At 38.5% G+C, this 27,427-nt stretch overlaps 2 protein-coding genes and 2 gene segments (V, D, J or C); 2 read left to right on the forward strand and 2 right to left on the reverse strand.

The window, feature by feature from the left end:
* Positions 1–354: 354 nt before the first annotated feature.
* LOC109194582 (Ig kappa chain V region 4135-like) lies at positions 355–1,292 on the reverse strand. The segment is given in 2 exon segments: positions 355–1,004; positions 1,097–1,292. Coding segments are annotated over 2 exon segments (387 nt in total).
* A 450-nt stretch (positions 1,293–1,742) lies between these two features.
* The window catches only part of LOC109195808 (Ig kappa chain C region, B allele-like), a 35,689-nt gene continuing 10,004 nt past the window's right edge, over positions 1,743–27,427 (forward strand). The window contains exon 1 of the C gene segment in view: positions 1,743–1,859.
* LOC109195873 (uncharacterized) lies at positions 12,937–16,322 on the forward strand. The gene is made up of 6 exons (XM_019348645.2): positions 12,937–13,420; positions 13,683–13,811; positions 14,018–14,211; positions 14,708–14,855; positions 14,951–15,155; positions 15,234–16,322. The coding sequence occupies exons 1-6, from the start codon at positions 13,211–13,213 to the stop codon at positions 15,536–15,538; spliced, it is 1,191 nt and encodes a 396-aa protein (XP_019204190.1). The 5' UTR covers positions 12,937–13,210; the 3' UTR covers positions 15,539–16,322.
* On the reverse strand, positions 15,294–18,198 carry LOC109195874 (uncharacterized). Of its 3 annotated transcripts, none has more exons than XM_025901231.1 (6): positions 17,986–18,198; positions 17,414–17,676; positions 17,028–17,218; positions 16,801–16,894; positions 16,426–16,616; positions 15,294–15,805 (listed from the first exon to the last, which is right to left on the reverse strand). In XM_025901231.1, exons 1-6 carry the CDS (start codon positions 18,181–18,183, stop codon positions 15,618–15,620), a joined length of 1,125 nt encoding a protein of 374 aa, XP_025757016.1. In that variant the 5' UTR covers positions 18,184–18,198; the 3' UTR covers positions 15,294–15,617. The 3 variants fall into 3 exon arrangements, with proteins under 3 accessions (XP_025757016.1, XP_019204192.1, XP_019204191.1); XM_019348647.2 differs by having other exon boundaries at positions 16,436–16,619; XM_019348646.2 differs by having other exon boundaries at positions 16,426–16,619.

Below are 27,427 nucleotides of genomic sequence, written 5' to 3' on the forward strand. Positions count from 1 at the left end.
TTGACACATAATTAGTTTGAAGATGAGATGAGAATTTCTTTTCTAAGGCAAAGGCTGCTTAACAAGCGTCATTTGAGTAACCAGAAACGCAAAGCTTATATGTAGGGTTCTAATTATATTATAATTATAGGTTCGGTCCTGCATTACACCAAACACATTATAAGAGAGAGACATGGAACTGATTTGAAATATACGCAAACACACATCTGTTGTTGTGAAACAGAACAGGTACATATAACGTGTAAGTTGATCCTTTTCTCATTCAGCTTTATTTAGAAAATAAAACAAAACAAAACAAACAAACAAACAAACACAAAATTTTCCATGACAGTAAGCAGCTTTTTTCTGTTTTCTTGTGGGAAAGAAAAGCAGGAACATGCCAAAGTGTCCTGTGAAAGCTCTTAATGATCTGAAAAACTTTGTTTTTTGTTTGTCACATGTGTTGTATAAATAGGATGCTGAAAAACTAAAATAATAAATAAAAATACTCCCCAAAATGCATCTTATATACAGATGTAAATCTGTATTTAGCGCTTGGTGAGGTTACTGTCAGCTCTGTGTTCAGTGGTCTGTGTCAGTGTCTTTTTTCCAACAGCTGCAGTCAGTTCCTGCTGTAACAGCTCAGTGTCTCTGCAGTCTGACTGAGGGAGGTTTTTGTACGACTACAAATCACTGTGTGAACACCCAAGCACCGTTTATTACATGGACACTCTTACAGTAGTAAACTGCTGCATCTTCAGCCTGAACTCCACTGATGGTCATAGAGAAGTCAGAGCTGCTTCCACTGCCACTAAATCGAGATGGTGTTCCTGACTGAAGCTTTTTCGCATATCTTATTAGGAGCTTTGGAGCCTGTCCAGATTTCTGTTGATACCAGAATATATAATCATCATCATCAGAATCTCTGAAAACAGCTTGGCTGGTCCTACAGGTCAGAGTGACAGTGGATCCAGGAGTAGATGTCAGAACTGGAGGTTGAGTCACAGTCATCTGACCGCTGCATCCTGCAGACAAAAACAAATCATTCATTTATCAGCAGAAATCAATGAGAGAAAAAGCAGCACATCATGTTTGAAATGTTGCTGAGTGAATGAACCTGTAAAACAGCAGCAGGTCAGCGTCCAGATGAGGATGGTGATGAGAGTCATGGTGGTTGTGCTTTCTGCTGTGTTGACTGACAGATGTGAGTCCTGCAGTGTTGAACTCACAGGACTATAAACCTTCTCAGTTCTCTGGAGGATCAGCTGATGATGCAAAGCCTCCTCTCTATGGAAATTATTTCTCTGCTCTCAACACACTGAAGGAAACTTTGTGGCACAAAATCAAAATAAAAGTTGTTTGAACTAATACCATTAAAGATTTTATGGAATAGAGGAAAATATATTGGACACATATTTATGTATTTTTAACACCTGGATTAAAACGGCCCTCTGGTTTGTATACTTACTTTTGATTTTAGTATCAACAAATACAATATACCTGTAAAGCCATCTTTATTATAATTTCATAGTTTCAGAATTCATGATTTCTTGAAGTGTTACTCTTTGCTGTTTTAAACAGTTTTGTGTATGTGTGAGGTTATTTTTTAAAATAAATATGTGTAATGTTAAAATTAGTTTTCAATTCTTAATACTAAAAATACAATTATGATAATCATGACTTAAATTCATTAAACAATTTTAAGTCACTTTAGTGAAATCATCTTCTGCATTAAGGTGTACTGTGATGTTTTATGTTAAAAGGTTCATTTTCAGGGGTTAGAGGTTTGTTCAGAGTGCAGGAGGTTTTTGAACGGCCACTTAATGAGTTTGTATCACTGTGGTGGACTTTTGGTGGAGGAACCAAACTCATCGTTGACTGTAAGTACCAGAAATGTTTACTTTCCACAACTACTAGGATTTAGAAAACATTTTATAAAATTTTTGAAAAGATCTTTGATCAAGTTTGGTGATTGTTGTTGATCATTTTCATTGTTTATAAAACAAAGATGATCTCACAGTCTGCAAAGTAACTTCCATAAGATCAGAACTCATTCAGTTTTACAAATATCAGAATTTATGTAAAAAAAACAAACACAAAAAACCAAAAAATATTTTGTTCCCTTTTCATTTAAGGGTTCTCTGAAATGTTAATTGATATATTTTAAGTATTTTTTTGTTGAAATATTTCAGGTTTGGTTATTTTCAAGCTGTAATTGTCAAATATAGTGTTTGTGGATTTATTTCTTTATTGTTTCTATTTTGAAAATAACGTTTTTGAAACAGTATTTTATGGATTTCCCCAAAAGTAGAAAAAGTGTCAGTAAACACAGACCAGCTTTGAGTTCATGGATGACTGATTGTACTTGTAGTTTAACAGGAAGTGAAAGAAGCAGATGACAAAGTTTAAACTGTGTCAGTTTCAACTCTGTCAGTGTGACACTGAAAATTATCACATAGATGAGTTATTGACTGTAAAACATTACAGAAATAATAATATTCATCAGTGATCAATGATTAAACACCATGTAGGTATTTCTTTCCTGCTTTTATTCTTATGTCTTTGGTTGCTCTTCTCCCCTCTCTCTCCTCCAGCGGATGTGGTGAGGCCCACCCTCACTGTCCTCCCTCAATCCAAAGATGAAGAGAAGCAGTGCAGTGCCACTCTCGTCTGTTTGGCCACCGGCGGCTTCCCCTCAAACTGGAAGCTGGGCTGGAAGGTGGGGAGCACCAGCACATCCTCAGGTGTGTCAAGCAGCCTGGAGGTCTTGGGGACAGACGGCCACTACAGCTGGAGCAGTACCCTGAGCCTCTCTGCAGACCAGTGGAGGAAGGCGGGCTCAGTGAGCTGTGAGGCCAGTCTGAGTGGACAGAGCCCTGTCACTCAAACCCTGGACCCTGACCACTGCTCAGAGTAGAGCTTCAGCAACACTTCCTGTCTGCAAATAATACTTTGCAGACAGGAAGTGTTGCTGAAGTAATGTGTTTCCTCTGTTGCAATATTTCTGAAAAAAATTAATTCTCTATTGATGTGCATGCAGATTTCAATCTTATCCATATTCTGCTTTAAAAATATACTGTTAAAAAAAAAGTCATAACAAAATAAAAGCTTTTGAAAAATATATTTTTTGTTATCCTTTTGCCAATACTTTATTACACATAAATGCATAATAAACCCTCATATTTATATCCAAAATATGGACAGTTTTGAAGTCCAGTAAATCTTATATAACAGTTCATTGTTTTTTTTATATAATAGTATTAAGCATAACATTTTCATTAGAAAACATGTACCAGGTTAGCATTTTATGCTGTAAATATAAAAATATAATAGTTTCTATCTTTGCACCTATGTTAATAACCAACCTGAACATTTGTGTGCTTGTTTTTGCCTTATTTATTTATGAATATTTAATTAAAAATCTTTATAATCCCAGCAATGCAGTCCTTCAGCTTTGTTTAGATTCATTGTGTTTGCAGTCTGTTTTGCAGTCTGTCACTCTGCACCTGCGGCCTTCAGCCAGACTGAAGGAGGTTTTTGTACAGCTCTAAATCACTGTGTGAACACTCCATCACTATGGTTGCAAAGACAGTAATAATCTCCAGCGTCTTCTGCCTGAAACCCACTGATGGTTAAAGAGTACTGAGAACCAGATCTGCTGTGACTGGAACGAGTCGGAGTTCCTGAGATGTGAGTTAATGATGAGTCTCTCCAGGTTTCTGAAGGTACCAACTGACATCAGCACCAATATTTAAAATCACCGTGGCACTGATGGTCACAGTCCCACCGAAACTGACAGACTTGTGTAACACCCCTTTCAACACTTGGGATACAGATTTAAATGGTTACCTGTGTGTTGGGCCAATAGCTGAGGTTCGACTACTGGAGCAAAGTGGATAACTAATGAAACGCTCCGAGAACTTGGTTTGATCTATTTGTATTCACAATTAAAGAATCTCACATACATGCAATGAAAACAATAACAATACATGAAAGGAAAAATTGGGCCCAAGTCACGGAAAATAATAAACAAAACACACACACGGGGGATTTGACTCAGTTTCTCTCTCGTGTCAGCCGACACCCTTAAGTGTGAGTCCAGCAATGAAGATTCTCCTTGCAGGATGTGCAAAGGAGGAATGAGGTGCAAATCTGTCCTACCATTTAAGTTGAAGTTGTACAGTTCACGGCTCGTCCAAAGAATTTAGTTCTCTTCTTAAAACAATCATATCAAGGATCCTGGAGGGGTGGCTCGCCATCTTTGGACTGGATCATCACCGAACTGTACTCCCAAAAAAAACCCTGACCAAAGTAACCAACAAAATGGGCTCTCCTGGAGCTTCAAAATTGCGATGGTGCAGACCGTGAAAAAGTGACTGAACCACCTCTATTAAAGGGTTTCCAAGTTTAGCATAATGGAGTCTCTTTGGTCGACTTCGCTGCCTGTTTGAACATCTGACGGCCTCATCTAACCCCTCTGATGGCTCTTTTACGTGGGTTAAATTAGCTATGTCATCAGTTTCAGGAACATCTTGTGTACCTTCAATGTCAAGCAGCTGAGATTCCCCAACAGGTGAAATGAGGGGCACTGAAATCTCACTATCCTTCCCAGAAGATTCACTTTCATCACCTCCAGTTCTTCCTGGCTCTTCAAGGTCAAGAAAGCTGACTTGAGGTGAGCTTGTGGCTGGGGACTCCTCCCTTGCTTCTATGGGAATTTCCACCTCAATTTCATCTGAAACTGCTCCGGGAACAACCGCTCTGCTAAGAGGGATCACACTGTCAGTAACACGCTGCTCTGGTGGAATGTCGGATGACACGCGGTCAACCTCAGGCCTTATGGTAGAGGCAGCTGGATCCAAAAGTACAACCCTTGAAGGACACACTTCTTCATCGTCTGACATGACATCATCAAAGCACTCGTTTACATAACCTGGGTTTTGTCGGGTTCTTGGCCTTCGCACTGTTGCCGGTGCTGGGTTTTCAGGAGCACTTACGGGCAGAAACCCACAGGGCAACAGGAGGTCCCTGTGTAAAGTGTGCAAAGGACCATTTCCCGCCTCAGGACGCACTGTATACACGGGAAGGTCATTAGCATGTGACACAACTACATACACACCTGCCTCCCATTTGTCTGCTAGCTTGTGCTTTCCCCTCAGTCTCACATCTCGAACCAGCACTCGATCACCTGGTTCAAGGACAGACCCTGTAACTCTTTGGTCAAACCTAGTTTTGTTACGCTCTGCAGATTTCTTAGCATTTCTCCTCGAAAGCTCATAACTCTCTTTCAGGTGGTTCTTCAGGCCTTGCACATACTGTGAATGCGACAATGGCAGAGCATCAACAGGAAGCCCGAAAACTAAGTCTTGGGAGTCTTGGTTGTCTCCCGAACATAAGCTCAGAAGGTGCAAACCCTGTGGCTTCATGCTTTGTGCAGTTGTATGCATGCACAAGAGGCTTAACATAGTCCCTCCAATGGGACTTGTCCTTATTATTTAGAGTGCCTAGCATCTGCAGCAGCGTTCTGTTAAAACGCTCCAGAGGGTGGGTTACCCCTTGGATGGTACGGGGTTGTCCGTGTCTTGCGGATTCCTGCCATTTCACACAGCTCCTTAATGGTACGGGACTCAAAATCGGGGCCCTGGTCACTATGGAGTTTTTCAGGGAACCCATAATGTGATATAAAATGTTCCCACAGACACTTAGCCACAGTAGTCGCCTTTTGGTTTGGCGTTGGTATTGCGAGGGCTTACTTAGTAAAATGATCCATTATTACTAATATGTCCTTGGTATTACTTTGATCTGGTTCCACACTCAGAAAGTCCATGCAGACTAATTCCAATGGTCTGGTGGTCGCTATTGAAACCATTGGGGCTGCTCTCTCTGGTGGAGTTTTTCTTTTCACGCAGCGATCACAAGTCTTAATCTTTTCTTCAACCACTGAGGACATTTTAGGCCAATAAAATCTAGCTCTCACTAGAAGCATAGTCTTAAACAGAAGCCCCAGGTACACCACCAACCTGTTCATGTGTCTAACCGTTTTTCCCCACTCGGCGACACACCCGCCGGGTATGGAGGACCACAAGAGCCACGCGCATCGAAATAAAAATCTCTGTGCTTTAATAATGAATTGTAGAATAAATTATGCAATTGTAAATTCATTTTTGAATTCCAATTTAATAAACTGCATTTCAAAATCCTTTTTCCAATTGCATTTCAAAATCCTTTTTCCAATTGCACTTTAATAAACTGCATTTTAAAATCCTTTTTTCAGTTGCACTTTAATAAACTGCAGTTCAAAATCCTTTTTCCACCTGCAATTTAATAAACTGCAGTTCAAAATCCTTTTTCCACCTGCAATTTAATAAACTGCAGTTCAAAATCCTTTTTCCACTTGCAATTTAATAAACTGCAGTTCAAAATCCTTTTTCCACTTGCAATTTAATAAACTGCAGGTCAAAATCCTTTTTCCACTTGCAATTTAATAAACTGCAGGTCAAAATCCTTTTTCCACCTGCAATTTAATAAACTGCAGTTCAAAATCCTTTTTCCACTTGCAATTTAATAAACTGCAGTTCAAAATCCATTTCCCTTTCCTGTTCACTCCGGGATTAGCTGCTGGATTAGCTCCTGGATTAGCTGCTGGATTAGCTCTTCGATTAACAACTTGCTGGAGGCTATTCAAATTAGCCACACCGTGGGATGTAAGGAGCTCTCTGATTGGTTGGTCAGACACAGGCTGTCTGCCAGCCTGGATTTTTCTAACTCATAGCTTCGCCCTGCTACGAAGCGTGTGTGCTTGTACAAAGGCCGTTCAGCCTCGGGATTTACACTCGGCTCGACACGGATATGTGAAGAATGAAGGGACCCTGCAGCGAAACGGAGAGCCAACCTCTGACTGAGTGCCTGTCTACACAGTCTGACCACCTGTTGAAGGTAAGGTGCTAACATGGCTAACGCTAGCATCACCGCACCTAGCCCCGTTATTTTAAGGTCATCTTAGCTAATGAAAGTTTTACGTCGCAGCTGTACAAGCTCGCTACGTGTTTTGTAAGCTGCTGTGCTCTTCACAAATAAAGCTGGAAGCAGCTCAGACTGTTAGAACCAGCACTGAGCCCTGTTACATTTATACAGTGTTAGAGCAATGGCTGCAACCTACAGCCTTTAAAATAGCGATTAAAATGCTGACAGTAAACTCGTCAGTCCAAATGTTACCACATTACTCTATGGTACTTAGAGTTAAAACAACTGAGACAGGCTGATTAAAATAACAGCTGTCAGTTCTCTCATTCCTTATATCAAGACTGGAGATCACACTACTGATTTCAGTTCATTTAATATGTGAGAGCACAGATTCATTCTCAACTGGACATAAATGATGATCAAAGGTTGTATATATGATGAATTCATCAAATCCCAGCCTCTAACACAGCGCGCTGAATCTTAGCTTTGAATGTCCAGTATATTCTAATCAGTGCAATGTAAGCATTCACTGAACCTATAGTATCTACACCTGTGTGGCAAATGTGTGGTAAAGATACAGATAATGAAATGTAATTATTAATACAATATACATCATGAAAAATGAAAGCTGAAATTGATTCAGTTTAGTACTTTTCTCTGTATGCTCTGTGATTATAAAGGCCTTAAATTCTGTGATATATACTGTAAATGATTTTCACAGAGGTCTTAAAGTACTTAAATCACTGCTGATAGTCTGGTTGTTTATATTTTCACACGTTTTTGTGTCTGTAGGGCTGTTTGATAACGATTTGGACTCCTCTGGGAGATGAGGACACACCCACATCTGTTCCATACTGCAGCCATGGATGGTGTTACAGCTCTGAGTCAGCTTTGGGCCATCAGACGCACACACTGGAAAACCAGCACCTGGACTTCATGCAGGAGAGACGGCCTCAGTGATGGACTCTGCATCCTCTACTTTACCTCTAATCTCTTTCTTCTTTTAACACACAATTAAAATCACTCCAAAAGAGTGTAAACTTACTGAGGAAGTCTCTAACTTGTACACATTTGTACTTTTACTTGTTTTATGAGTTATTTTTAAGAAGAGTAAAGTTATTCACATAAAGTTGTTATTCTTCTTATTTATTCTTTTGTATCATGTACCACAGTCATACTGAACTTTACAGACCTGGTGAATTGGAGAAAACAAAGATCACACACACACACACACACACACACACACACACATATGTATATCATTCAGCTTCAGCAGTATTTCTATTCATCTTATGAATTCCAGTCTAATGTCAATTCACTGAGTTCAGTTTTGGTCTTAAAGTCCAGAGAATACCACCTGGTTCAACAATCTTTTTATCTGATTATTGGCAAAATGTTTTCTTCTGAAAGAAGAAAACATTTTGGGCTCAATTTCAGCCTCAGGCAAAATTGAGCCCAAAGAAACAACAACAAAGTTTAGTTCCTCTGGATTTTCCATGGAAAATTGTTTTATCACTCATCCAGGTGACTTCTCCAGTGTCACGGATGACTGATGAATGTATCTCCCACTGGAAACCATTGTGTCCAGTTAAAGTCAATCGACTTTTTTTAAGGAGAGTTGTTAGATGCTGTGCTCATGAGGACAGTGGGTTTTAACTTGCAGCACAACACAAAGCTGCCATACTGGATCAACGATCAAAACACTTAATTGAGCAGAATTAAGTCAAAATGTAATATCCTCATATGATGACACATCACACATGATCCAGCATTGTTCTAAGAATGCAAACTTTCTTATTGGAAGTTTCCACAGCTGCCAGAAAGGGACAGATTTCTGTCTGGTCTTAATGAGTGGTCGTTGCTCTCTCGTTTTCTCTGGAATTGCTGCACAGAGGATGTAACACCCATGATAAGCACTGAGGTGTGTGTCCTTGTCAGGAATCAGCCATCCTCAGCTTCCAGATAAGGAAAAGTGGAACCAGAAGATATTCAAATGCATCTCCTCACAGCTGCTGATGAATTCTACAAAAAACAAAGTTTGTTAAAAACATTTGCAGGTGAATCACCACTGATTTATCAGTGACATCCATTTACTCAAAAATTACTGACAAGTGGATAACTAGAATATATATATATATAATTTCAAAATGTCCTGTACAAAATGGAACTGTATATGACAAATGTGGTGTGGTGCTTGTGGAATTTTTAACAAGGACCCTACAAAACTTTACAGTACTCATGCTGCCAAACTTTTGACAGCTAGGTGTGCAGTAGGGCTGGGTATCGTCACTGATTTCTAGAATCGATTCAATTCCGATTCACAAGGTCCCGAATCGATTCGATCCACGATTCGATTAAATTCGATTTGAATCTGGGAAATTTTGACAGAAATATAATTCAGATCAGTACATTGACATATTTTTGTATCTATAAAAAGGAAGCTGACACACGCAAGACTTTATCAAAGGTGTGAGCGTCACAGCAGATGCTTTTGTGTCAAAGTAGCTGAAGATAAAACATAAAAACATGAAGGTGGTTTTCCTGGCCTGGGATTTTATAAAAATATTCTGCAGTACATCAAAAACGAAAGAAAACCATTAATCAACATATGAACGTTACCTCTGACGTTACAGTGGTTTTATTAGAGACACGGCTGAGCGTTTTGCATTTTGCATAATTTTAAAAAGTTTAAATTTGTTCAGTATTGAACGGCAGAAATTCTGTTTTCTTTTCGGAAGAATGTAAAATGAAAAAACAAAACAAAAAAAAAAAACAGCGGCCGACAGCGCTGTAAACAACAGAGTTACTGTTAATGCGAATAATGCAGAAAACAGTACACAGAGAGAGAGAGAGCTGTGCATGACGTGTGATTTTATCGTGGGTGAAGCAAAACAGTAAAAGTCAGAGGGAATTCATGACGATGTTTACGTGAAGCGTAGTTTGGATCTTCTTTTGCTGCTGCTTCGGTCAATATTGTTTGGAGAGAGATAAAACTAACAGCTTTAGAATCAGCGCAAAAAGGGCGTGAACACAAAGTGCTACCCGCCGAAATATCAGAATCAGGGAGCTGTCGGCTTTCAGCACCGACCGTGTCCGTGCAGTTGTTGTGCCAGAAAGTGATTGCCGTCCGTGGGAACGCGCGCAGACGCTTAAAGCTGCAGCGCCCGTCGGGTGAGAAAGGCGACATCTCACTGATTCTGATCCGCGGGTCCGCGCTGTGTGTTTACGTCCTTGTGCAGAATCCGTGTACCTGATCTCATTTACTGTCTTAGCTGTTTGGTGGTTGTTGAAATTTTGTGAGGTTTCACTCGAGATTCTGGCGTTTCGGGCAAAATAAATTTATATTAAAAAAATCGACTCAGGATTTTAATGAATCGATTTCACGTTATCCAAGCCAGAATCGATTTTAATCGATGAATCGATTATTAAAACCCACCCCTAGTGTGCAGTTCCTGCTTTAAATGCATTCAAAATCTAAGTGATAAGAGGCCAGAAATGTTTGAACTCGCTTATGAACCTACATCACTGAGGCAGTCTCTCCTGCATGAAGTCCAGGTGCTGGTTTTCCAGTGTGTGCGTCTGATGGCCCAAAGCTGACTCAGAGCTGTAACACCATCCATGGCTGCAGTATGGAACAGATGTGGGTGTGTCCTCATCTCCCAGAGGAGTCCAAATCGTCATCAAACAGCCCTACAGACACAAAAACGTGTGAAAATGTAAACAACCAGACTATCAGCAGTGATTTAAGTACTTTAAGACCTCTGTGAAAATTATTTACAGTATATGTCACAGAATTTAAGGCCTTTATAATCACAGAGCATACAGAGAAAAGTACTAAACTGAATCAATTTCAGCTTTCATTTTTCATGATGTATATTGTATTAATAATTAAATTTCATTATCTGTATCTTTACCACACATTTGCCACACAGGTGTAGATACTATAGGTTCGGTGAATGCTTACATTGCACTGATTAGAATATACTGGACATTCAAAGCTAAGATTCAGCGCGCTGTGTTAGAGGCTGGGATTTGATGAATTCATCATATATACAACCTTTGATCATCATTTATGTCCAGTTGAGAATGAATCTGTGCACTCACATATTAAATGAACTGAAATCAGTAGTGTGATCTCCAGTCTTGATATAAGGAATGGGAGAACTGACAGCTGTTATTTTAATCAGCCTGTCTCAGTTGTTTTTAACTCTAAGTACCATAGAGTAATGTGGTAACATCTGGACTGACGAGTTTACTGTCAGCATTGTAATCGCTATTTTAAAGGCTGTGGGTTGCAGCCATTGCTTTAACACTGTATAAATGTAACAGGCCTCAGTGCTGGTTCTAACAGTCTGAGCTGCTTCCAGCTTTATTTGTGAAGAGCACAGCAGCTTACAAAACACGTAGCGAGCTTGTACAGCTGCGACGTAAAACTTTCATTAGCTAAGATGACCTTAAAATAACGGGGCTAGGTGCGGTGATGCTAGCGTTAGCCACGTTAGCACCTTACCTTCAACAGGTGGTCAGACTGTGTAGACAGCAGTGGCGGCTCCTGAAAAAAATCTCAGGGGGGGCAATTTTTATGATATCGACTAAAATGACCCATTTAATGAGTACATCAAACAACACAATTTTAATTTAAATTTAAAATGAACAACCATATTCTGGCCATTTGTATAGATTTGTAAAAATGAACATGAACAGATTTTTTTTTTTTTTTGAATGAATGAAAAATAATAACAAAAAAGTGCATTAGCTGTTCCACAGCCTGTCAGCCACGACTTGCGCTGGAACCAACTCCGACAAAAAGTCCTGTTGTATGCTTTTGACTTCTCCTTCGTTGCCTGGGTTAGTTGAATTTCGGGCTTGTCAGGTCCCAACTCTTTAACTTGCAGTTTTTCTGCCATTGTCCTTCTGGCAAAAGGGTAGGTTAGAAGCGATCTAACCGAATTTGGGGGAGGCTGTGCCTCAACCGTTAACAATACCGCTGCCATCGTCTCTCTCTGACCTTATAGCTCACTTAGGCTACTGACTGAGGTAAAATTCTAGAACAGCAAATCTTTGCGCGTTTTCTGCAGGGGCGCAATTTTAAGCGCCCCCAAACCATTTAATTCAGCGACGCTGATAGGTCAAATATTTATTATTTTCCCCTGGCAACCATTTAATGATAGGCTATTTCGCTGCATATCAAGGGCGCTTTGACGAGCGCCCCAGAAGAAGAAAAACACCGTTTGTTGGTTGAACTTTAATGAGTCAGCTGGTGAAAATGTTAAAATACGCCTGGCTGTATATGGGCACACACATAGTAAAACTATCATTGATGAATTTTTTAAAAATATATATTTTTACTCCTCCACATTTGGGGGGGCGGAGCCCGAGCGCCCCCTATGGGCCAGCCGCCACTGGTAGACAGGCACTCAGTCAGAGGTTGGCTCTCCGTTTCGCTGCAGGGTCCCTTCATTCTTCACATATCCGTGTAGAGCCGAGTGTAAATCCCGACGCTAAACGGCCTTTGTACAAGCACACACGCTTCGTAGCAGGGCGAAGCTATGAGCTAGAAAAATCCAGGCTGGCAGACAGCCTGTGTCTGACCAACCAATCAGAGAGCTCCTTACATCCCACGGTGTGGCTAATTTGAATAGCCTCCAGCAAGTTGTTAATCGAAGAGCTAATCCAGGAGCTAATCCAGCAGCTAATCCCGGAGCGAACAGGAAAGGGAAATGGATTTTGACCTGCAGTTTATTAAATTGCAAGTGGAAAAAGGATTTTGAACTGCAGTTTATTAAATTGCAAGTGGAAAAAGGATTTTGAACTGCAGTTTATTAAATTGCAGGTGGAAAAAGGATTTTGAACTGCAGTTTATTAAATTGCAAGTGGAAAAAGGATTTTGAACTGCAGTTTATTAAATTGCAGGTGGAAAAAGGATTTTGAACTGCAGTTTATTAAATTGCAAGTGGAAAAAAGGATTTTGAACTGCAGTTTATTAAAGATCCGTGTACTTTTCGGTATTTGAAGTTTCGTTTCAGAAAGTATAATTTAAAAAAGAAAATGAGACACTTATTTAATTCTCAACTTAAAAAGCTAAAATGAAAAACGTAAAACAATTGTTTTTTTCATTTTGTCCTTTCGCACATCAGAAACGAAAAACCCAAGAAAAAAGAACGAGAAAGGGCCCTTTATTTATTTTGTCTGAACCGGAAGTTTTAGTAGGTCAACAACCTGTACAAGTGATGCGCAAACTTATGGCAAACACTGTAGTGTGGACATCATGACGTTGGAAAAATACTCAGACGTGATCATGGAGATGGCAAAACAAGGCCTGTCATCGGAAATTATATCAGAGCGTCTGTCATATGAACACGGGGAAGTGAGAGGATTTTCTGCGAGAAATGTTAGAAAGTTTTGTGCTGAGCAAATCACTAGCTGTCGACTCTCTGACACACGGTTGGAGCTTGAGGTGACACAAGCTATAAATGAGGTAAGGTACTTTCTTCCTTCACCTTATGACTGTGTATGGTTGTCTTAACTGGGTTGTAAGGGGGTTAGTCTAGACTGTGTGCGCGCGCCCGCGCGTTTTAGCGTCTTGCGGGTGGTGGGTAACGTTAGTTATTTTAAAGATGTCTCTCACTGGTATTTGTACAGTTAATTAGCACAATACTTTAGCTTTACACATTTGCTTTCAGAATAAGCTACTTTACATTTGTTGTTCTAGTAGTAGCATGATCTTTTATTTTAAACAGGTGGGCCCAACATATGGCCGCAAAATGATGAAGGGCTATCTGTCCACAAAAGGGGTACATGCTGCAGAGGGACGAATTGGGTCAATTTTAAGAGAGGTGCATCAACCTTATCATGAAGCAAGACGCCAGGTAGCCTATGTTATTTAATCTTCCACTAGAACTGTATTCCAATGTTCTTTGTCATATTTGTGATATACATCATGTAATGGTAGGGCCTAATTCTGTTTAACAGATGTACGCCCTGCTTTAACAGTTACTTGACTCTTCCTCAAACGTATGATCAAATCTGCCTTTATCCAGTCAGCTGTCATTTATTTTTGTGATTTTTTTGTAAGGGAGCTCGGAATCTTAATCCCACACCGTACCATGCTGAATGCATGGGGCACAAGGTTCACCTGGACCAAAACGAGAAACTTGTAATGTTTGGAGTCACCCATGTTTTAGCTGTAGATGGATTCAGTAAAAAGATTGTGAGTCATTCCACAATGCCAATCAAAAACAACTTGAGCATCTATGAATATGTTTTCAGGTAATACAACCTCTCAAACCATTTATTTCATCTTAAGTGTTTTGATGGACATGTTAGTCATATTGGACATGAGCTGCACCCAAATTTACAATATTTGAATTTAAATTAGACATGCAACAGATGGGTCTGGTTATGTTCCTGAATATAATATATTAAGAACTTACCAAACATTTTGATCAACATTTTCTATTAATGTAAAAATAAATAAAATGGAATTGCACATGAATCATTTAACTACTTTATTGCAATTAATCAGTGTTCATTTATGAATGGAACAAGGTTCTTGGATTTCCACATATCTTTCAATTGTTCTGACATACATCTAAAGTCTGAGCATGACAGTGACATTGCAAAGAAACTTAAGAAATATATGTTGTCCTACTACAACTAAAATATTACCCAAAAAAAACATGAATGAATACATTCAAAATAATAACACCTTTGCTGGTCTTAAAGCAAAATAGTTAATAAATGTTCTTTATTTTTCCTGTACCAGACCTGCAGTGATCACCTATGGTATGTGGGACCAGGTGCGAGTAGACCATGGAAAGGAATTTTATTTAACACTGTTCATGCAAGAGATGCTGTCACATCATCGCTTCAATCAGGAGAGACTGCCTTATTTACAGACCTCATCCACAAGAGTAAGATTTAAGTACCATTAACATCAGCTGAAATTCTTATACTATTACGTGTACTACTACGTACATTTAAGACATGTTTCTTTTAACTCTTTTAGAACCACACAGTTGAAAGGATTTGGCCTGAAATCAACAACCGTGTCAACTACCCACTAAAAACTGCCCTACTCCAGCTGATGGACCAGGAGGAGATAGATATGGAGGATAACCTTGTGCGATACTGTGTGTCCAATCTAACCTGTCAGCTGTGTAACATTGGTCTTGCAAGTGTGGTAGAATCATGGAATGCTCATAGAATCCCAGGTAAAAAAAAAAAAAAAAAAGTCAGATTGCTTACAACCCTGATAATGAACATTTAAACACCTCCTCTATTTTTTACAGGAAAAGGCATACCAAATCACTTTGCAGAACATGGGTGTAAAAGAAGAATTTCTCCAGAGCTCTTGCCAAATGCACTTGAAGCAGCAGACCTTTACAGGCAGCACTTGGGATCTGCACTCAAAGAATATTCGACTTTTGGAGTTGATCCCTTCACAACCGAACAGGACAAACTTAGAACAGAGAGTCATTTTGCAGAAAAATATCCTGATATTTCACATTTGTTTTTTAGAGCCGTAAATGGTGACTTTATGCCATACAAAGAAGCTCTGCTCTGTCTCATAAACATAACTCAGAGAAATGTATGAACCACTGCATCTGTAAACTGTACAGAACAGACAAAAAAAAAAATCAACTGACTGTAAACATTTGTGTGTACACACTACATTACTCCTCTGCAAAAAAAGATTTCAATACAGAAAATGCAGCTGTTAGACCAGTAATTTGTAGAACTCCGTTGTTACTCTCCCTGCATTTTGCACAGTGCTGTGATGTCTCTTGCCACTGTTCCACACATGTCTTGCAGCCAATAATGCTTCTGCAGCACAGTGAGAACACTGGATCCTCAATGATGTCTGCAAAAGTAAATCAGATAAGTGAGACTGTTATCCATTTATGTTGAATTTAGTTCAAACTATAGGTTCAAAGTCAGTCTTGACATAAATTTACAGACAGCATGCAGAATATTTTTGGTTATTCTGTAATTACTCTTGTTCACGCTGTTCTGAGAAAGTCCCTGTCTATATTTTTGTCTATAATTGATGAGGGGCAAAATCAGTACATTTTCTCAATTAGCAAGCAAGAAAAATGAAAAAGTTACAGGTACTTGATTCAATATATGCAACTACAGTCCCATTTTAAATGTGAACTTTTTAGTTTTACATTACTGTGAACAGTGTACCGTCACCCATACTGACATTGTAATCAATTTGAAAAGCTATACTTTCATAGTCAAGATTGCAAGGAGAACCCAAATTAAATGTGCATGTAAACTTTTGAATGTTATGTTACAGTAGACCTGCATCTTGATTGTCTGTGCCTAAGTATTTAAATGGACACTGCTGAATAAAGAGCCTATGTTTGGTAAAAAAATGTTTGTCCAAAGTAATGATTGAATGTGGTTTGACATTGTTTTAATTGTAATTAAAATGTTAGTGTAGATGTAATGTATTTACTAAGCAACATTTGAACATACTCATACAAACCACGCAGCTAAATCCCTCCTTGAGTGTCTGCAGCTTGGGGGTTGTGACTTTCTGGGCAACTGCAAGATCAGTGAGCTCTTTGATTGCTGCTGTGACAGCTGGCAGACTTTGAGATGCCAACACCAACTCTTCTATTTTGTCACTCACTTCTCCCAAACTGGCACTGTCATCATCTTTACGGCTGCTACAAATAAAAATGGATAATCAGATGTCAAAGCTACTTACTGGCTTAAAGAAACATCACATCACTTACTGATAGATGATGATTTATGTAGTGATGTCTTACTGCTATTATAGGATTTAAATCAAATTAATTCTTCTATATTGATGTTCATCCTATAGTATATACATATTTATTCACATACCTCAGTTTCTTCCTCTTTGTTCCCTGGAGGCAATTAAAGTCTTGTTCAGGCACAGCAAGAATTTTTCGTGCATTTTGTCTCCAGTACTGTGACCCTACAGATGAAAAACAAAACCAAAGAAACCTGTTTAGAAGCCAATACCATATTACCCAATAAATATTACAAAGAGTCTGGTAAGACATGTCTCTCCATAAGATATGGGCTTTAGCTGTAATATTATGGCTCACCTGTTGTGCCCTCCGACTCCAGAATTGCATTGCCCTGTGCATCTGTCAAAATTATTGGGTTGTAATTACCAATGGCATCTTGCACTTTTCCTACTATCCCTTGAAGCGTAGCCTCAGACTCCAGGAATCGTACAACCACCATTCTATTGGGAATCAACCTCCCACCAACTACATCTGCAAAGTACACTGATCTGTAAAACAAAACATAATAATTTTACATATCTTGTAAAAGACAGCAGGCCACAAATCCATTCAGTGATTGCTATAGGCAAATTGTACTAAAACAGCTTTGCTATTCTTAACAATTCAACTATCCATGCACCTTATGTTTCTTTTTATTTTGCCTGTTCTGTAATTTAATATTCAAGAACACAGACTCATCCTACCTCTGAAATGTTTTGGAGGACATAGGGGAACTTGAAGTAGCCTGCTGTGAACGTGAAGGTGCAGACGCTGCCACAGCTGGTGCTCGCATAAATGCAAAACGCTGCCCGCTGGAACCTGCTGTTGGAATTGACTCCATGTCTTCTCCGTGGACTTCATAGTGACCTCTGGGTGTAAGGTCTAATGCGCTGAAAACACCAGAGACCGCACCGGGGAACATAGCCACGTTTGAATCATCCGTGATGTACAGAGTATGCGCGGATACCTGTTTAAGAAAAGTTTCCGTAAATCACGTTGCTCTGCTAACGTGTTACTCCTGTGCACACGGTTAATAGGCTCTAAAGGCTTACTTATTAGCTAGTAGCCGGTAAAAGTCAATGAATAACTATTTACACATTAGCACATGTGCACAATTCACATATTAGCACAATGAAGACGGCTAGACATAGTATTAGTAAAAGTAGGCCTACATGAAATCACCAAATGTTAACGTTAGCCGTTCCGCAGTAAGGAAGAACAATAACGTTCATAAAAAAACTGCTGAAAGCAAAGTTTGCGAAGTTTACATATCTACCTGAAAGATGCGACCCAGTTTTTCTGCAGTCATGTCTTCGTCCCGGAGTGTCACTCTCTTAGTTTTCCTAAAAACAACGTAATGGTCCATCCTCTGTTTATTCCAGTGTAACTTTAAGGCCGTCGATCTCTTGTGTGGGGGACGGTGTGCGCGCGCCATAAAAAAACGCGCAGAAGAAGTACTTCCCGTTTCAGACATTGAAAATGCGTCTATTTTTTTGTTTTTGCGCTAGTATACTTTCATTATTTGAATCACGAAGAAATCCAAAAAAGCACGTCTAATTTTAAGTGTATGACGGCTATTTGTTACCACCGAATGAAAAAACAAGTTATTTTCGCCCATTTTATTCTTTATCAAAAATTAAAAAAATGAAAATTCTTTTAAATATCGTTTTTTCGTTTTGGTTTCTGAAACAAAACTTCAAATACCGAAAAGTACACGGACTGCAGTTTATTAAATTGCAAGTGGAAAAAGGATTTTGAACTGCAGTTTATTAAATTGCAACTGAAAAAAGGATTTTAAAATGCAGTTTATTAAAGTGCAATTGGAAAAAGGATTTTGAAATGCAATTGGAAAAAGGATTTTGAAATGCAGTTTATTAAATTGGAATTCAAAAATGAATTTACAATTGCAGAATTTATTCTACAATTCATTATTAAAGCACAGAAATTTTTATTTCGATGCGCGTGGCTCTTGTGGTCCTCCATAGCCGGGGGTCAAACTCTGGTAATTGGTGATTCTGTTCTCAGACACGTGAAGCTAGAGACACCGGCAACCATAGTCAATTGTCTTCCAGGGGCCAGAGCAGGCGACATTGAAGGAAATTTAAAACTGCTGGCTAAGGGTAAACGTAAATACAGTAAGATCATAATTCACGTCGGCAGTAATGACACCCGGTTACGCCAATCGGAGGTCACTAAAATCAATATTGAATCGGTGTGCAACTTTGCCAAAACAATGTCGGACTCTGTAGTTTTCTCTGGTCCCCTCCCCAATCAGACCAGGAGTGACATGTTTAGCCGCATGTTCTCCTTAAATTGCTGGCTGTCTGAGTGGTGTCCCAGAAACGATGTGGGCTTCATAGATAATTGGCAAACCTTCTGGAGGAAACCTGGTCTTGTTAGGAGAGACGGCATCCATCCCACTTTGGATGGAGCAGCTCTCATTTCTAGAAATATGGACCAATTTATTAAACCCCCCAAAATCTGACTATCCAGAGTTGGGACCAGGAAGCAGAGTTGCAGTCTTACACGCCTCTCTGCAGCTTCTCTCCTCCTGCTACTCCCCAAAAAACCCATCTCCATAGAGACCGTGTCAGCTCCCAAACAGACAAAACACAAACTAAAAACCAGCAATAAACAATTTAAACATAAAAAATCAAAAAGAAAGAACAATACTGTATCCACATCTGAACCAAAGAGTATGAAATGTGGATTATTAAATATTAGGTCTCTCTCCTCCAAGTCTCTGTTAGTACATGACTTAATAATTGATCAACAAATCGATTTACTCTGCCTTACAGAAACCTGGTTACAGCAGGATGATTATTTTGGCTTAAATGAATCAACACCCCCAAGTCATACTAAAATTCAGAATCCTCTAAGCACAGGCCAAGGGGGTGTGTGGCAGCAATTTTCCACACCAGCATTATTAATCAACTAAAGACCCAGGCAGCCTAATGCTTAGCCTTGTCCACCCTAGCTAGAAATCTATTATCATGTCTATTATCTTGTTAATAATTTTACTTCTTTACTGCATATGACTCTGGATACTGCTCCTCTGTAAAAGAGATCCTCAAATCAGAAGTACTTGACTCCCTGGTATAACTCTCAAACGTGCACCTTAAAGCAGATAACTCTGCTGGAGAGGAAATGGCATCACACATTTAGAAGATGATCATTTAGCCTGGAGAAAAAACTTGCTTTATAAGAAAGCCCTATGTGAAGCTAGAACATATTACTATTCATCATTGACTAAAGAAATAAGAAGAACCCTAGGTTTCTCTTCAGCACTGTAGCAAGAATGACAAAAACATTGTTTGATGTAAACTAGTAATGACTTCATGAATTTCTTTACAAATAGAATTTTAATCATCAGAGGAAAAAACACTCATAAGCATCTCACAGATGTAACATTATATACAGCTAATTTCAGTACCACTAACAATTATTTGGAGTCTTTTTCTCTAATCGATCTTACAGAGTTAATTTCAGTAGTTACTTCCTCCAAACCATCAACGTATCTTTTAGATCCCATTCATATAAGACTGCTCAAAGAAGTCCTGCCTTTATTCTTTCTTTATTAATGCTTTATTGTTAAATATGATCAACCTATCTATAATAACTGGCTATGTGACACTGGCCTTCTACCTGGCAGTACTTAAACCATTACTTAAAATGCCATCTCTTGACCCAGCTTTCTTAGCTAATTACAGGCCATCTCCAACTTCCTTTTATATTCAAAAATCTTGAAAATCTGTTTTGTAAAACAGATAACTAATCATCTGCAGAGAAATGGCTTATTTGAGGAGTTTTATTCAGGTTTCAGAGCTCATTGCATTACAGAAACAGCTTTAGTGAAGGTTACAAATGATCATCTTATTGTGAAAAGAGGCCGAAGGCCTGTGCAGAACTGGACTCGAGTGCAGAACCAGTTGGCAGTGTACAATTTGTGTATCCCTCAATCTTTTGTTTGCTTGCAGAGAGCCCACTCAGTTTTCCTCTCTCCTCCAAACCCCAGAGTGCTACTAAAATAGGGGAGGCATGATTAGATGAACATTACCACCTAAACCCGCCGCACCACCTTGCTTCTGCAGCTGAAGTGCTTTAAAGAAGAATACCAATTCCACATCATAAAATAAAACCACACCTTATGAAAAATAACTTTTGTTTTGTTCTTTTCACAACAGTTTATTAAAATGCTTGATTAATCCTCATATTGGTATCAGAAATACTTTTTTTTTTCAAAATATAGTGAATGCTATTATGCTACATTCTATTAAGTAGTTTTTATCAGTATAGTATAGTTCATGAATAATAACATTTTTCATTACTAAATCATTAGAATGTATACAAGTTTATTATTTTACGCAGATAAATGGAAAATACAATAAAAACCTATTTCTTTTCATGCAGTTATTCCAGTAGCAGACCTACTTATGAATTGTTGCTGATAACGTTGTCAGATTTGCTTGTTTATTTATTTTACATCACATAAGAAAACAACAACAGAAACTATCCCTGTTTCCTGTCCTGTTCCCAAGTCTGGTAGTGTGGCCTGGAGTTGAGTGGAGCGGGAGCATGAGTGCCGGAAGAGGAGTTTGGAGCAGAGTGTGGAGAGCGTGTGAGTGGAGTGTGTTTCATGGACCTTGTTTCCTTCTTTCTCTTCTTTCCCTTCTTTCCCTGGATCCCTGGAGCCCCAACCCCTTACACTGTATATATTTTCACCTGGTGTTTTTGTATTACTATTGTACTATTGACTTTTCATTCTGAACAAGCTGGTCTGCACCTGAGTCTGTTCCATCCCCATGACAGATACATACATAATACTCATGTCTGTCAACATATCATAAGCTTATTGTTATAATAGCAACTTGTCTTTTTGCGTCCTAAAGTGTTGACAACAACAACATGCTTGTGAACGTGTTTAATGCCATGGTTAAAATTAGTATGGTTGTTATTGCTAATAAACCTTTTTATTATATGTGAAATTATCATGTGTTTGGTCTTTGAGATAAATCAATAGAAATCATTTTAACTGATCATTCTTCAGGTGAATATTCAGTAGTTTGACACTGATCAATAAAACATCTCTTTGTTTTTTATATTCATAAAAGATGTGGCATTAAATAGTACTATAGAAAAATTTTTAATTAATTGGAATATTGATTTTATAAATTATCTTGTTTTTTGTGGTCATATAAACAGCTAACTGTTGCTGCAAATACAGTCAATAAATGTAAGAGAAACACATTTTTAAAAATCCTTCCTCATGTATCCATGTAAACCTTTATTTAATGCTTGATGGGGTTACTGACAGCTCTGTGTTCAGTAGTCTGTGTCTCCTCCCTAGCTGTAGTCTGGCATGGTTTTGGGTCATTTGACCCAGCATTTAGAGTTTATGGTGTTGTAATGTTTCAGTTTTCTATCATTTATTATTGACTTTAGTCCTTGCTTTAGTTATATTTCTGTTTCCATGTTTTCTTGTCAGTGTATCTTGTCTCCCTTTTCTGTTTACATGTCCCCCTCCTTGTGTCTCATTTCATGTCTCCCCTGTCTGTCATGTGTGTTTATGCATGTTCTCCCAAGCCAGTCATGTCCCTCTCCTTTTCCTGAGCTCTTCAACCTCAGTTCTTGTCCCGTCGCTCCCTCTCTTCCCTCCGTGTTGCTCATTCCCTTGTGCTCTGCATCCAGTCATGTCATTGTTTTCGTTTCCCTTTTCTGGTTTTTAACATAGTTCTACTTTTCTTTACTTTTTGTTTATATTGTTTGCCATCAATAAATGGCTTGCTTTTCATGAAGTTATTCCTGCTTCAAGTGTCTGCTACTGGCTTCACACCATGTACCGGCCACCCGGCTGTGACAGTAGTCACTTCCTGTTGTAACAGTTCAGTGTCTCTGCAGTGTGACTGAGGGAGGTTTTTGTACGACTACAAATCACTGTGTGAACATTCCATTATGCACACTAAAACAGTAGTAAACTGCTGCATCTTCAGCCTGAACTCCACTGATGGTCATAGAGAAGTCAGAGCTGCTTCCACTGCCACTAAATCGAGATGGTGTTCCTGACTGAATTATGCTGCCTTGCCTTATTAGGAGCTTTGGAGTTTGTCCAGATTTCTGTTGATACCAGGACAGACAAGGTTTACCACCACAAGTCCCAACAGCTGGGTTGGTCCTACAGGTCAGAGTGACAGTGTTTCCAGGAGCCGATGTCTCTACTGGAGGTTGAGCCACAGTCATCTGACCGCTGCATCCTGCAGACAAAAACAAATCATTCATTTATCAGCAGAAATCAGTGAGAGAAAAAGCAGCACATCATGTTTGAAATGTTGCTGAGTGAATGAACCTGTAAAACAGCAGCAGGTCAGCGTCCAGATGAGGATGGTGATGAGAGTCATGGTGGTTGTGCTTTCTGCTGTGTTGACTGACAGATGTGAGTCCTGCAGTGTTGAACTGACAGGACTATAAACCTTCTCAGTTCTCTGGAGGATCAGCTGATGATGCAAAGCCTCCTCTCTATGGAAATGATTTCTCTGCTCTCAAAACACTGAGGACACCGTGGGACGTGGATTTACATGAATTATTATTACATTATTCATTACTATTATTACATTATTATGGTCCCAAATGAACAATAAGACATAAATCTGAAAAGTTTTTTTTTGTTTCATCTGAATTAAAATGGTACTTTGGTCGGCACATAAACAGTTTTTGTTTTTGGATCAACAAAAATCAATACAAAATCTATAGTTCTCTTGTTTTAATATTTAACCCACGATTTTGCATTTTTATAGAGTTTGAAAGTCATTTTAAAAACATACCCAATTAAGAAATATTATAGAAAACACAGAGGTTGTAAAATGATAGCTTTACTAGAAAAAAAAAAGTGGTTAGATGCTGAGTCCAACAGGTGTTTGTGCGACTACTTGATGACTTTGAATCACTGTGGTGGACATTTTGTGGAGGAACCAAACTCATCAGTCATTATAAGTACCCAAATGTATCAACAATATAACTACAGCAACAAGACATTTACTCTCAAGTATCACTATCAGTATAACTCTTTTTTTTATTAATATGAAAAATCATTAAAATGTGAAAAATGTAGTTATATAAATAGATGATGTCTGCAAAAAACTTAACACCAAAATAAATCAACAGGTCACTGCTTTCATTTTAACATTGTGTTACATTCATGTTAACAACTGTGAGGTCACTTTTCATTTCCCTTCCACTCCTTTGTATACAATGCACGTTTTGACACTTTAGAAAAACAGTTTTACATTTGGAAAACATCTTTAGCCCAGTTTGTTAAACATTTTCCTGACATCTTTCTTTTTATTTGGCCCTTATCTTTAGCTAGATGCAATGTGATTACACTGGCAGGTTTAGTACGTCTTTCTGAGCTGCATGTATATCCTGCCAAGCAACAGTATAAGCTGTGTATGCTTTAGTAGATGTCTGAGTTGATCTTTGGCAATTCCCATTAATTAGCATTAGTAATTAACAAGCTTCCTGTGGTTGGATGTATTCACTTTTGGAAAGAGTTGAGCAAAATTTTAATCCATCTCCCATGTTTATTCTAAGCTGAATTAACAGGGTCCATATTTATCTCTTCTCTCACCTTCAGCAGTACCCTATCCACATGTGACATAGGATGCACTAACCCAATCAGATGAGACGAAGAGCAAATAGTACAGCAGCACCCTGAGACTAAGTTGGGAGAGCATTTTGACAGGACATGTGTACTCCTGCAGCGTCATCCATCCAAAAAGTAATCCAATCCAAAACCCATATTAACGTATCCAAACTGAGTGGACCTACAGGTGGCAGGAGACAACTGGTCGCAAAAACTGGCTGTCCTTTCCTGAGCTTGTTTCTGCTAATGTCTTCCTGTTGAAAAGGTGTTTTTCCTTCTCACAGTTGAAAAGGGCTTGCTTAGGGGTCATTTGATTGTTTGGGTTTTCTCTTTATTACCGTAAGGCCTTTACTGTACAATAACAGAGCACCTTGAGATGACTGTTGTTGTCATTTGGCACTATATAAATACAACTGAACTGAAATCTTTCCAGTGTATGGCAGCACAATGTCCAGATGAGGATGGTGATGAGAGTCATGGTGGTTGTGCTTTCTGCTGTGTTGACTGACAGATGTGAGTCCTGCAGTGTTGAACTCACAGGACTATAAACCTTCTCAGTTCTCTGGAGGATCAGCTGATGATGCAAAGCCTCCTCTCTATGGAAATGATTTCTCTGCTCTCAACACACTGAAGGAAACGAGGGGCACAAAATCAAAAGAAAAATTGTTTGAACTAATACCATTAATGATTTTATGGAATAGACGAAAATATGTTGGAAACATTTACATATTTTTAACACCTGGATTAAAATGGCACTCTGGTTTGCATGTTTACTTTTTGATTTTGCTATCAACAAATACAATATAGCTGTATAGTTGTTAATTATATTGTCATAGTCTCATAATTCATTATTTCTTTAATCCTTTCTAGTTACTATGTTAAACAGTGTTCTTTATATTTAAATAAAAATGTGTGATGTGAAAATTAAGTTTTGTCTTTCAGTTCTTCTAACTAAAAATACAATTATGATAATCATGATTTAATTTCATTAAATAATTTTAAGTCACTTTAGTTAAATCATCTTCTGCATTTAATCAGGTGTACTGTGATGTTTTACATCAAGGTTCATTTTCAGTGGTTAGAGGTTTGTTCAGAGTGTGGGAGGTTTTTGTACGGCCACTTAATGAGTTTGTATCACTGTGGAACACTTTTGGTGGAGGAACCAAACTCATCGTTGGCTGTAAGTACCAGAAATTTGTCATTTTTGAAAAATGTAGTATTTATTAAGCATTTTTTAAAAATCTAGTAAAAGGAACTTTGATCAAATTCAGTGATTATTATTAAGTTGATGTTTGGAACATTTTGGAAGAAACTTTTCTTAAATCAATATTCATTCAGTCTTTGAAGGAACTGAACTTACAGAAAACACATTTTTATGTTCTTTTTGGTTCATTTTGCTTCTTTCAATATTATCAGGTTGCAACATTAAAAGCTGTGTTAGTGACGTTTTAGTTCACTTTAATTTAAAATGTATTTTTACTCATGAATTATAAAATAAAAACAAATATTGAATTATGTTTTGTCGACTTATATTAGAAAAAAGAAATTAACTCAGTATATTAAGATCAATTTTGTGTTCATGGTTGATCGATTTTAAATGAAGTTTAAAGGAAGTGAAAGAAACAGATGTGAAGTTTTAACTGTATTCTCATGAGTGCTTTAGCTTTGTCAGTTTCAAATAAGAAAATAATCACAGGGTCAAGTTATTAACTGTAACACATCATGAAAAATAAAGGTTTGATCAGTAATCACTGACAATATATTTATTCAGATTTTTGTACATTTGTATGTCTTTTTTCGGTATTTATCTTTATCTTTGTCTTTATCTTCAACCTTTTCTCCTCCAGCGGGTGTGGTGAGGCCCACCCTCACTGTCCTCCCTCCCTCCAAAGAGGAAGACAAACAGAGCAGTGCCACTCTGGTATGTCTGGCCACCGGGGGCTTCCTCTCTAACTGGAAGGTGGGCTGGAAGGTGGGGAGCACCAGCACATCCTCAGGGGTTTCAACCAGCCTGGAGGTCTTGGGGACAGACGGCCGCTACAGCTGGAGCAGCACCCTGAGCCTCTCTGCAGACCAGTGGAGGAAGGCGGGCTCAGTGAGCTGTGAAGCCAGTCTGAGTGGACAGAGCCCCATCACTCAAACCCTGGACCCTGACCACTGCTCAGAGTAGAGCTTCAGCAACACTTCCTGTCTGCATATGATGTGTTTTATAGTTTGATGAAGCTACATGTTTCTGCTGTTGCGATATTTCTGCAAACATTTGATTTTCTAATGATGTGCATACTAAGTTTATCAGCTAATATTATACATGTTGACTTTAAAAACATGGTGTAAAAAAAGTAAAAACACAAAATAAAATCACAGCTTAAGAAAAATCACTTTTGTTTTGTTCTTGGGGAGAAGCTTTTAAAAGCTTATTTGTATTATTTATATTAAAGTGAGCGATCACTGTTGACCTTTGAAACAAAAGATAAAGATACCAACTAAAATCTAGCTTTATGCTGGTGAGGAGTTGGAAAATAGCCATCATGGCAAATGGAACATTGTCTTATATACTGCAAAATGTAAAGTCGCTGCTCCCCTGCTACAGCTGAACTTCCCACCTCCCAAATACAACTTTAACACCTGATTACAACCCTGTGGTAGGAAACTAATAAAACAACAAAAACAACATTTTCATGCATGGAATGCAATCATTGTTAAGTTCAAATCAAAGTAGATGATTTTTATTTAAGTTCAAAACTGTGTACAGGGTCTGGGTTCAATATTTGGTTTTGATGACTAGATGAATTTTCTGTGCAAGTTTATTGACTAAGACTTGAATTTTGAACCTCTAAGCCCATCCAGTCTTGTTTTCTCAAGGAATTAACACTACAAAAATCTGACTCAAAGTATCATCAAAGAACACCACATGTTTTCTTGCCTCCCTTTCTGGCCTTCTGGCAAACTGTAGAATTAATATTAAAATTTTATTAATCAAATTTAAAACCCTTCATGGCCAGGCATCACCACTGCTAACAGCATGCTATTGCAGTCAGTCGTTTGAGGCTGTAACAAATACATTTTTCTGCATTTTCTGCTC

This window comes from Oreochromis niloticus, linkage group LG19 (assembly GCF_001858045.2).
Source record: "Oreochromis niloticus isolate F11D_XX linkage group LG19, O_niloticus_UMD_NMBU, whole genome shotgun sequence".
NCBI lineage: Eukaryota > Metazoa > Chordata > Actinopteri > Cichliformes > Cichlidae > Oreochromis > Oreochromis niloticus.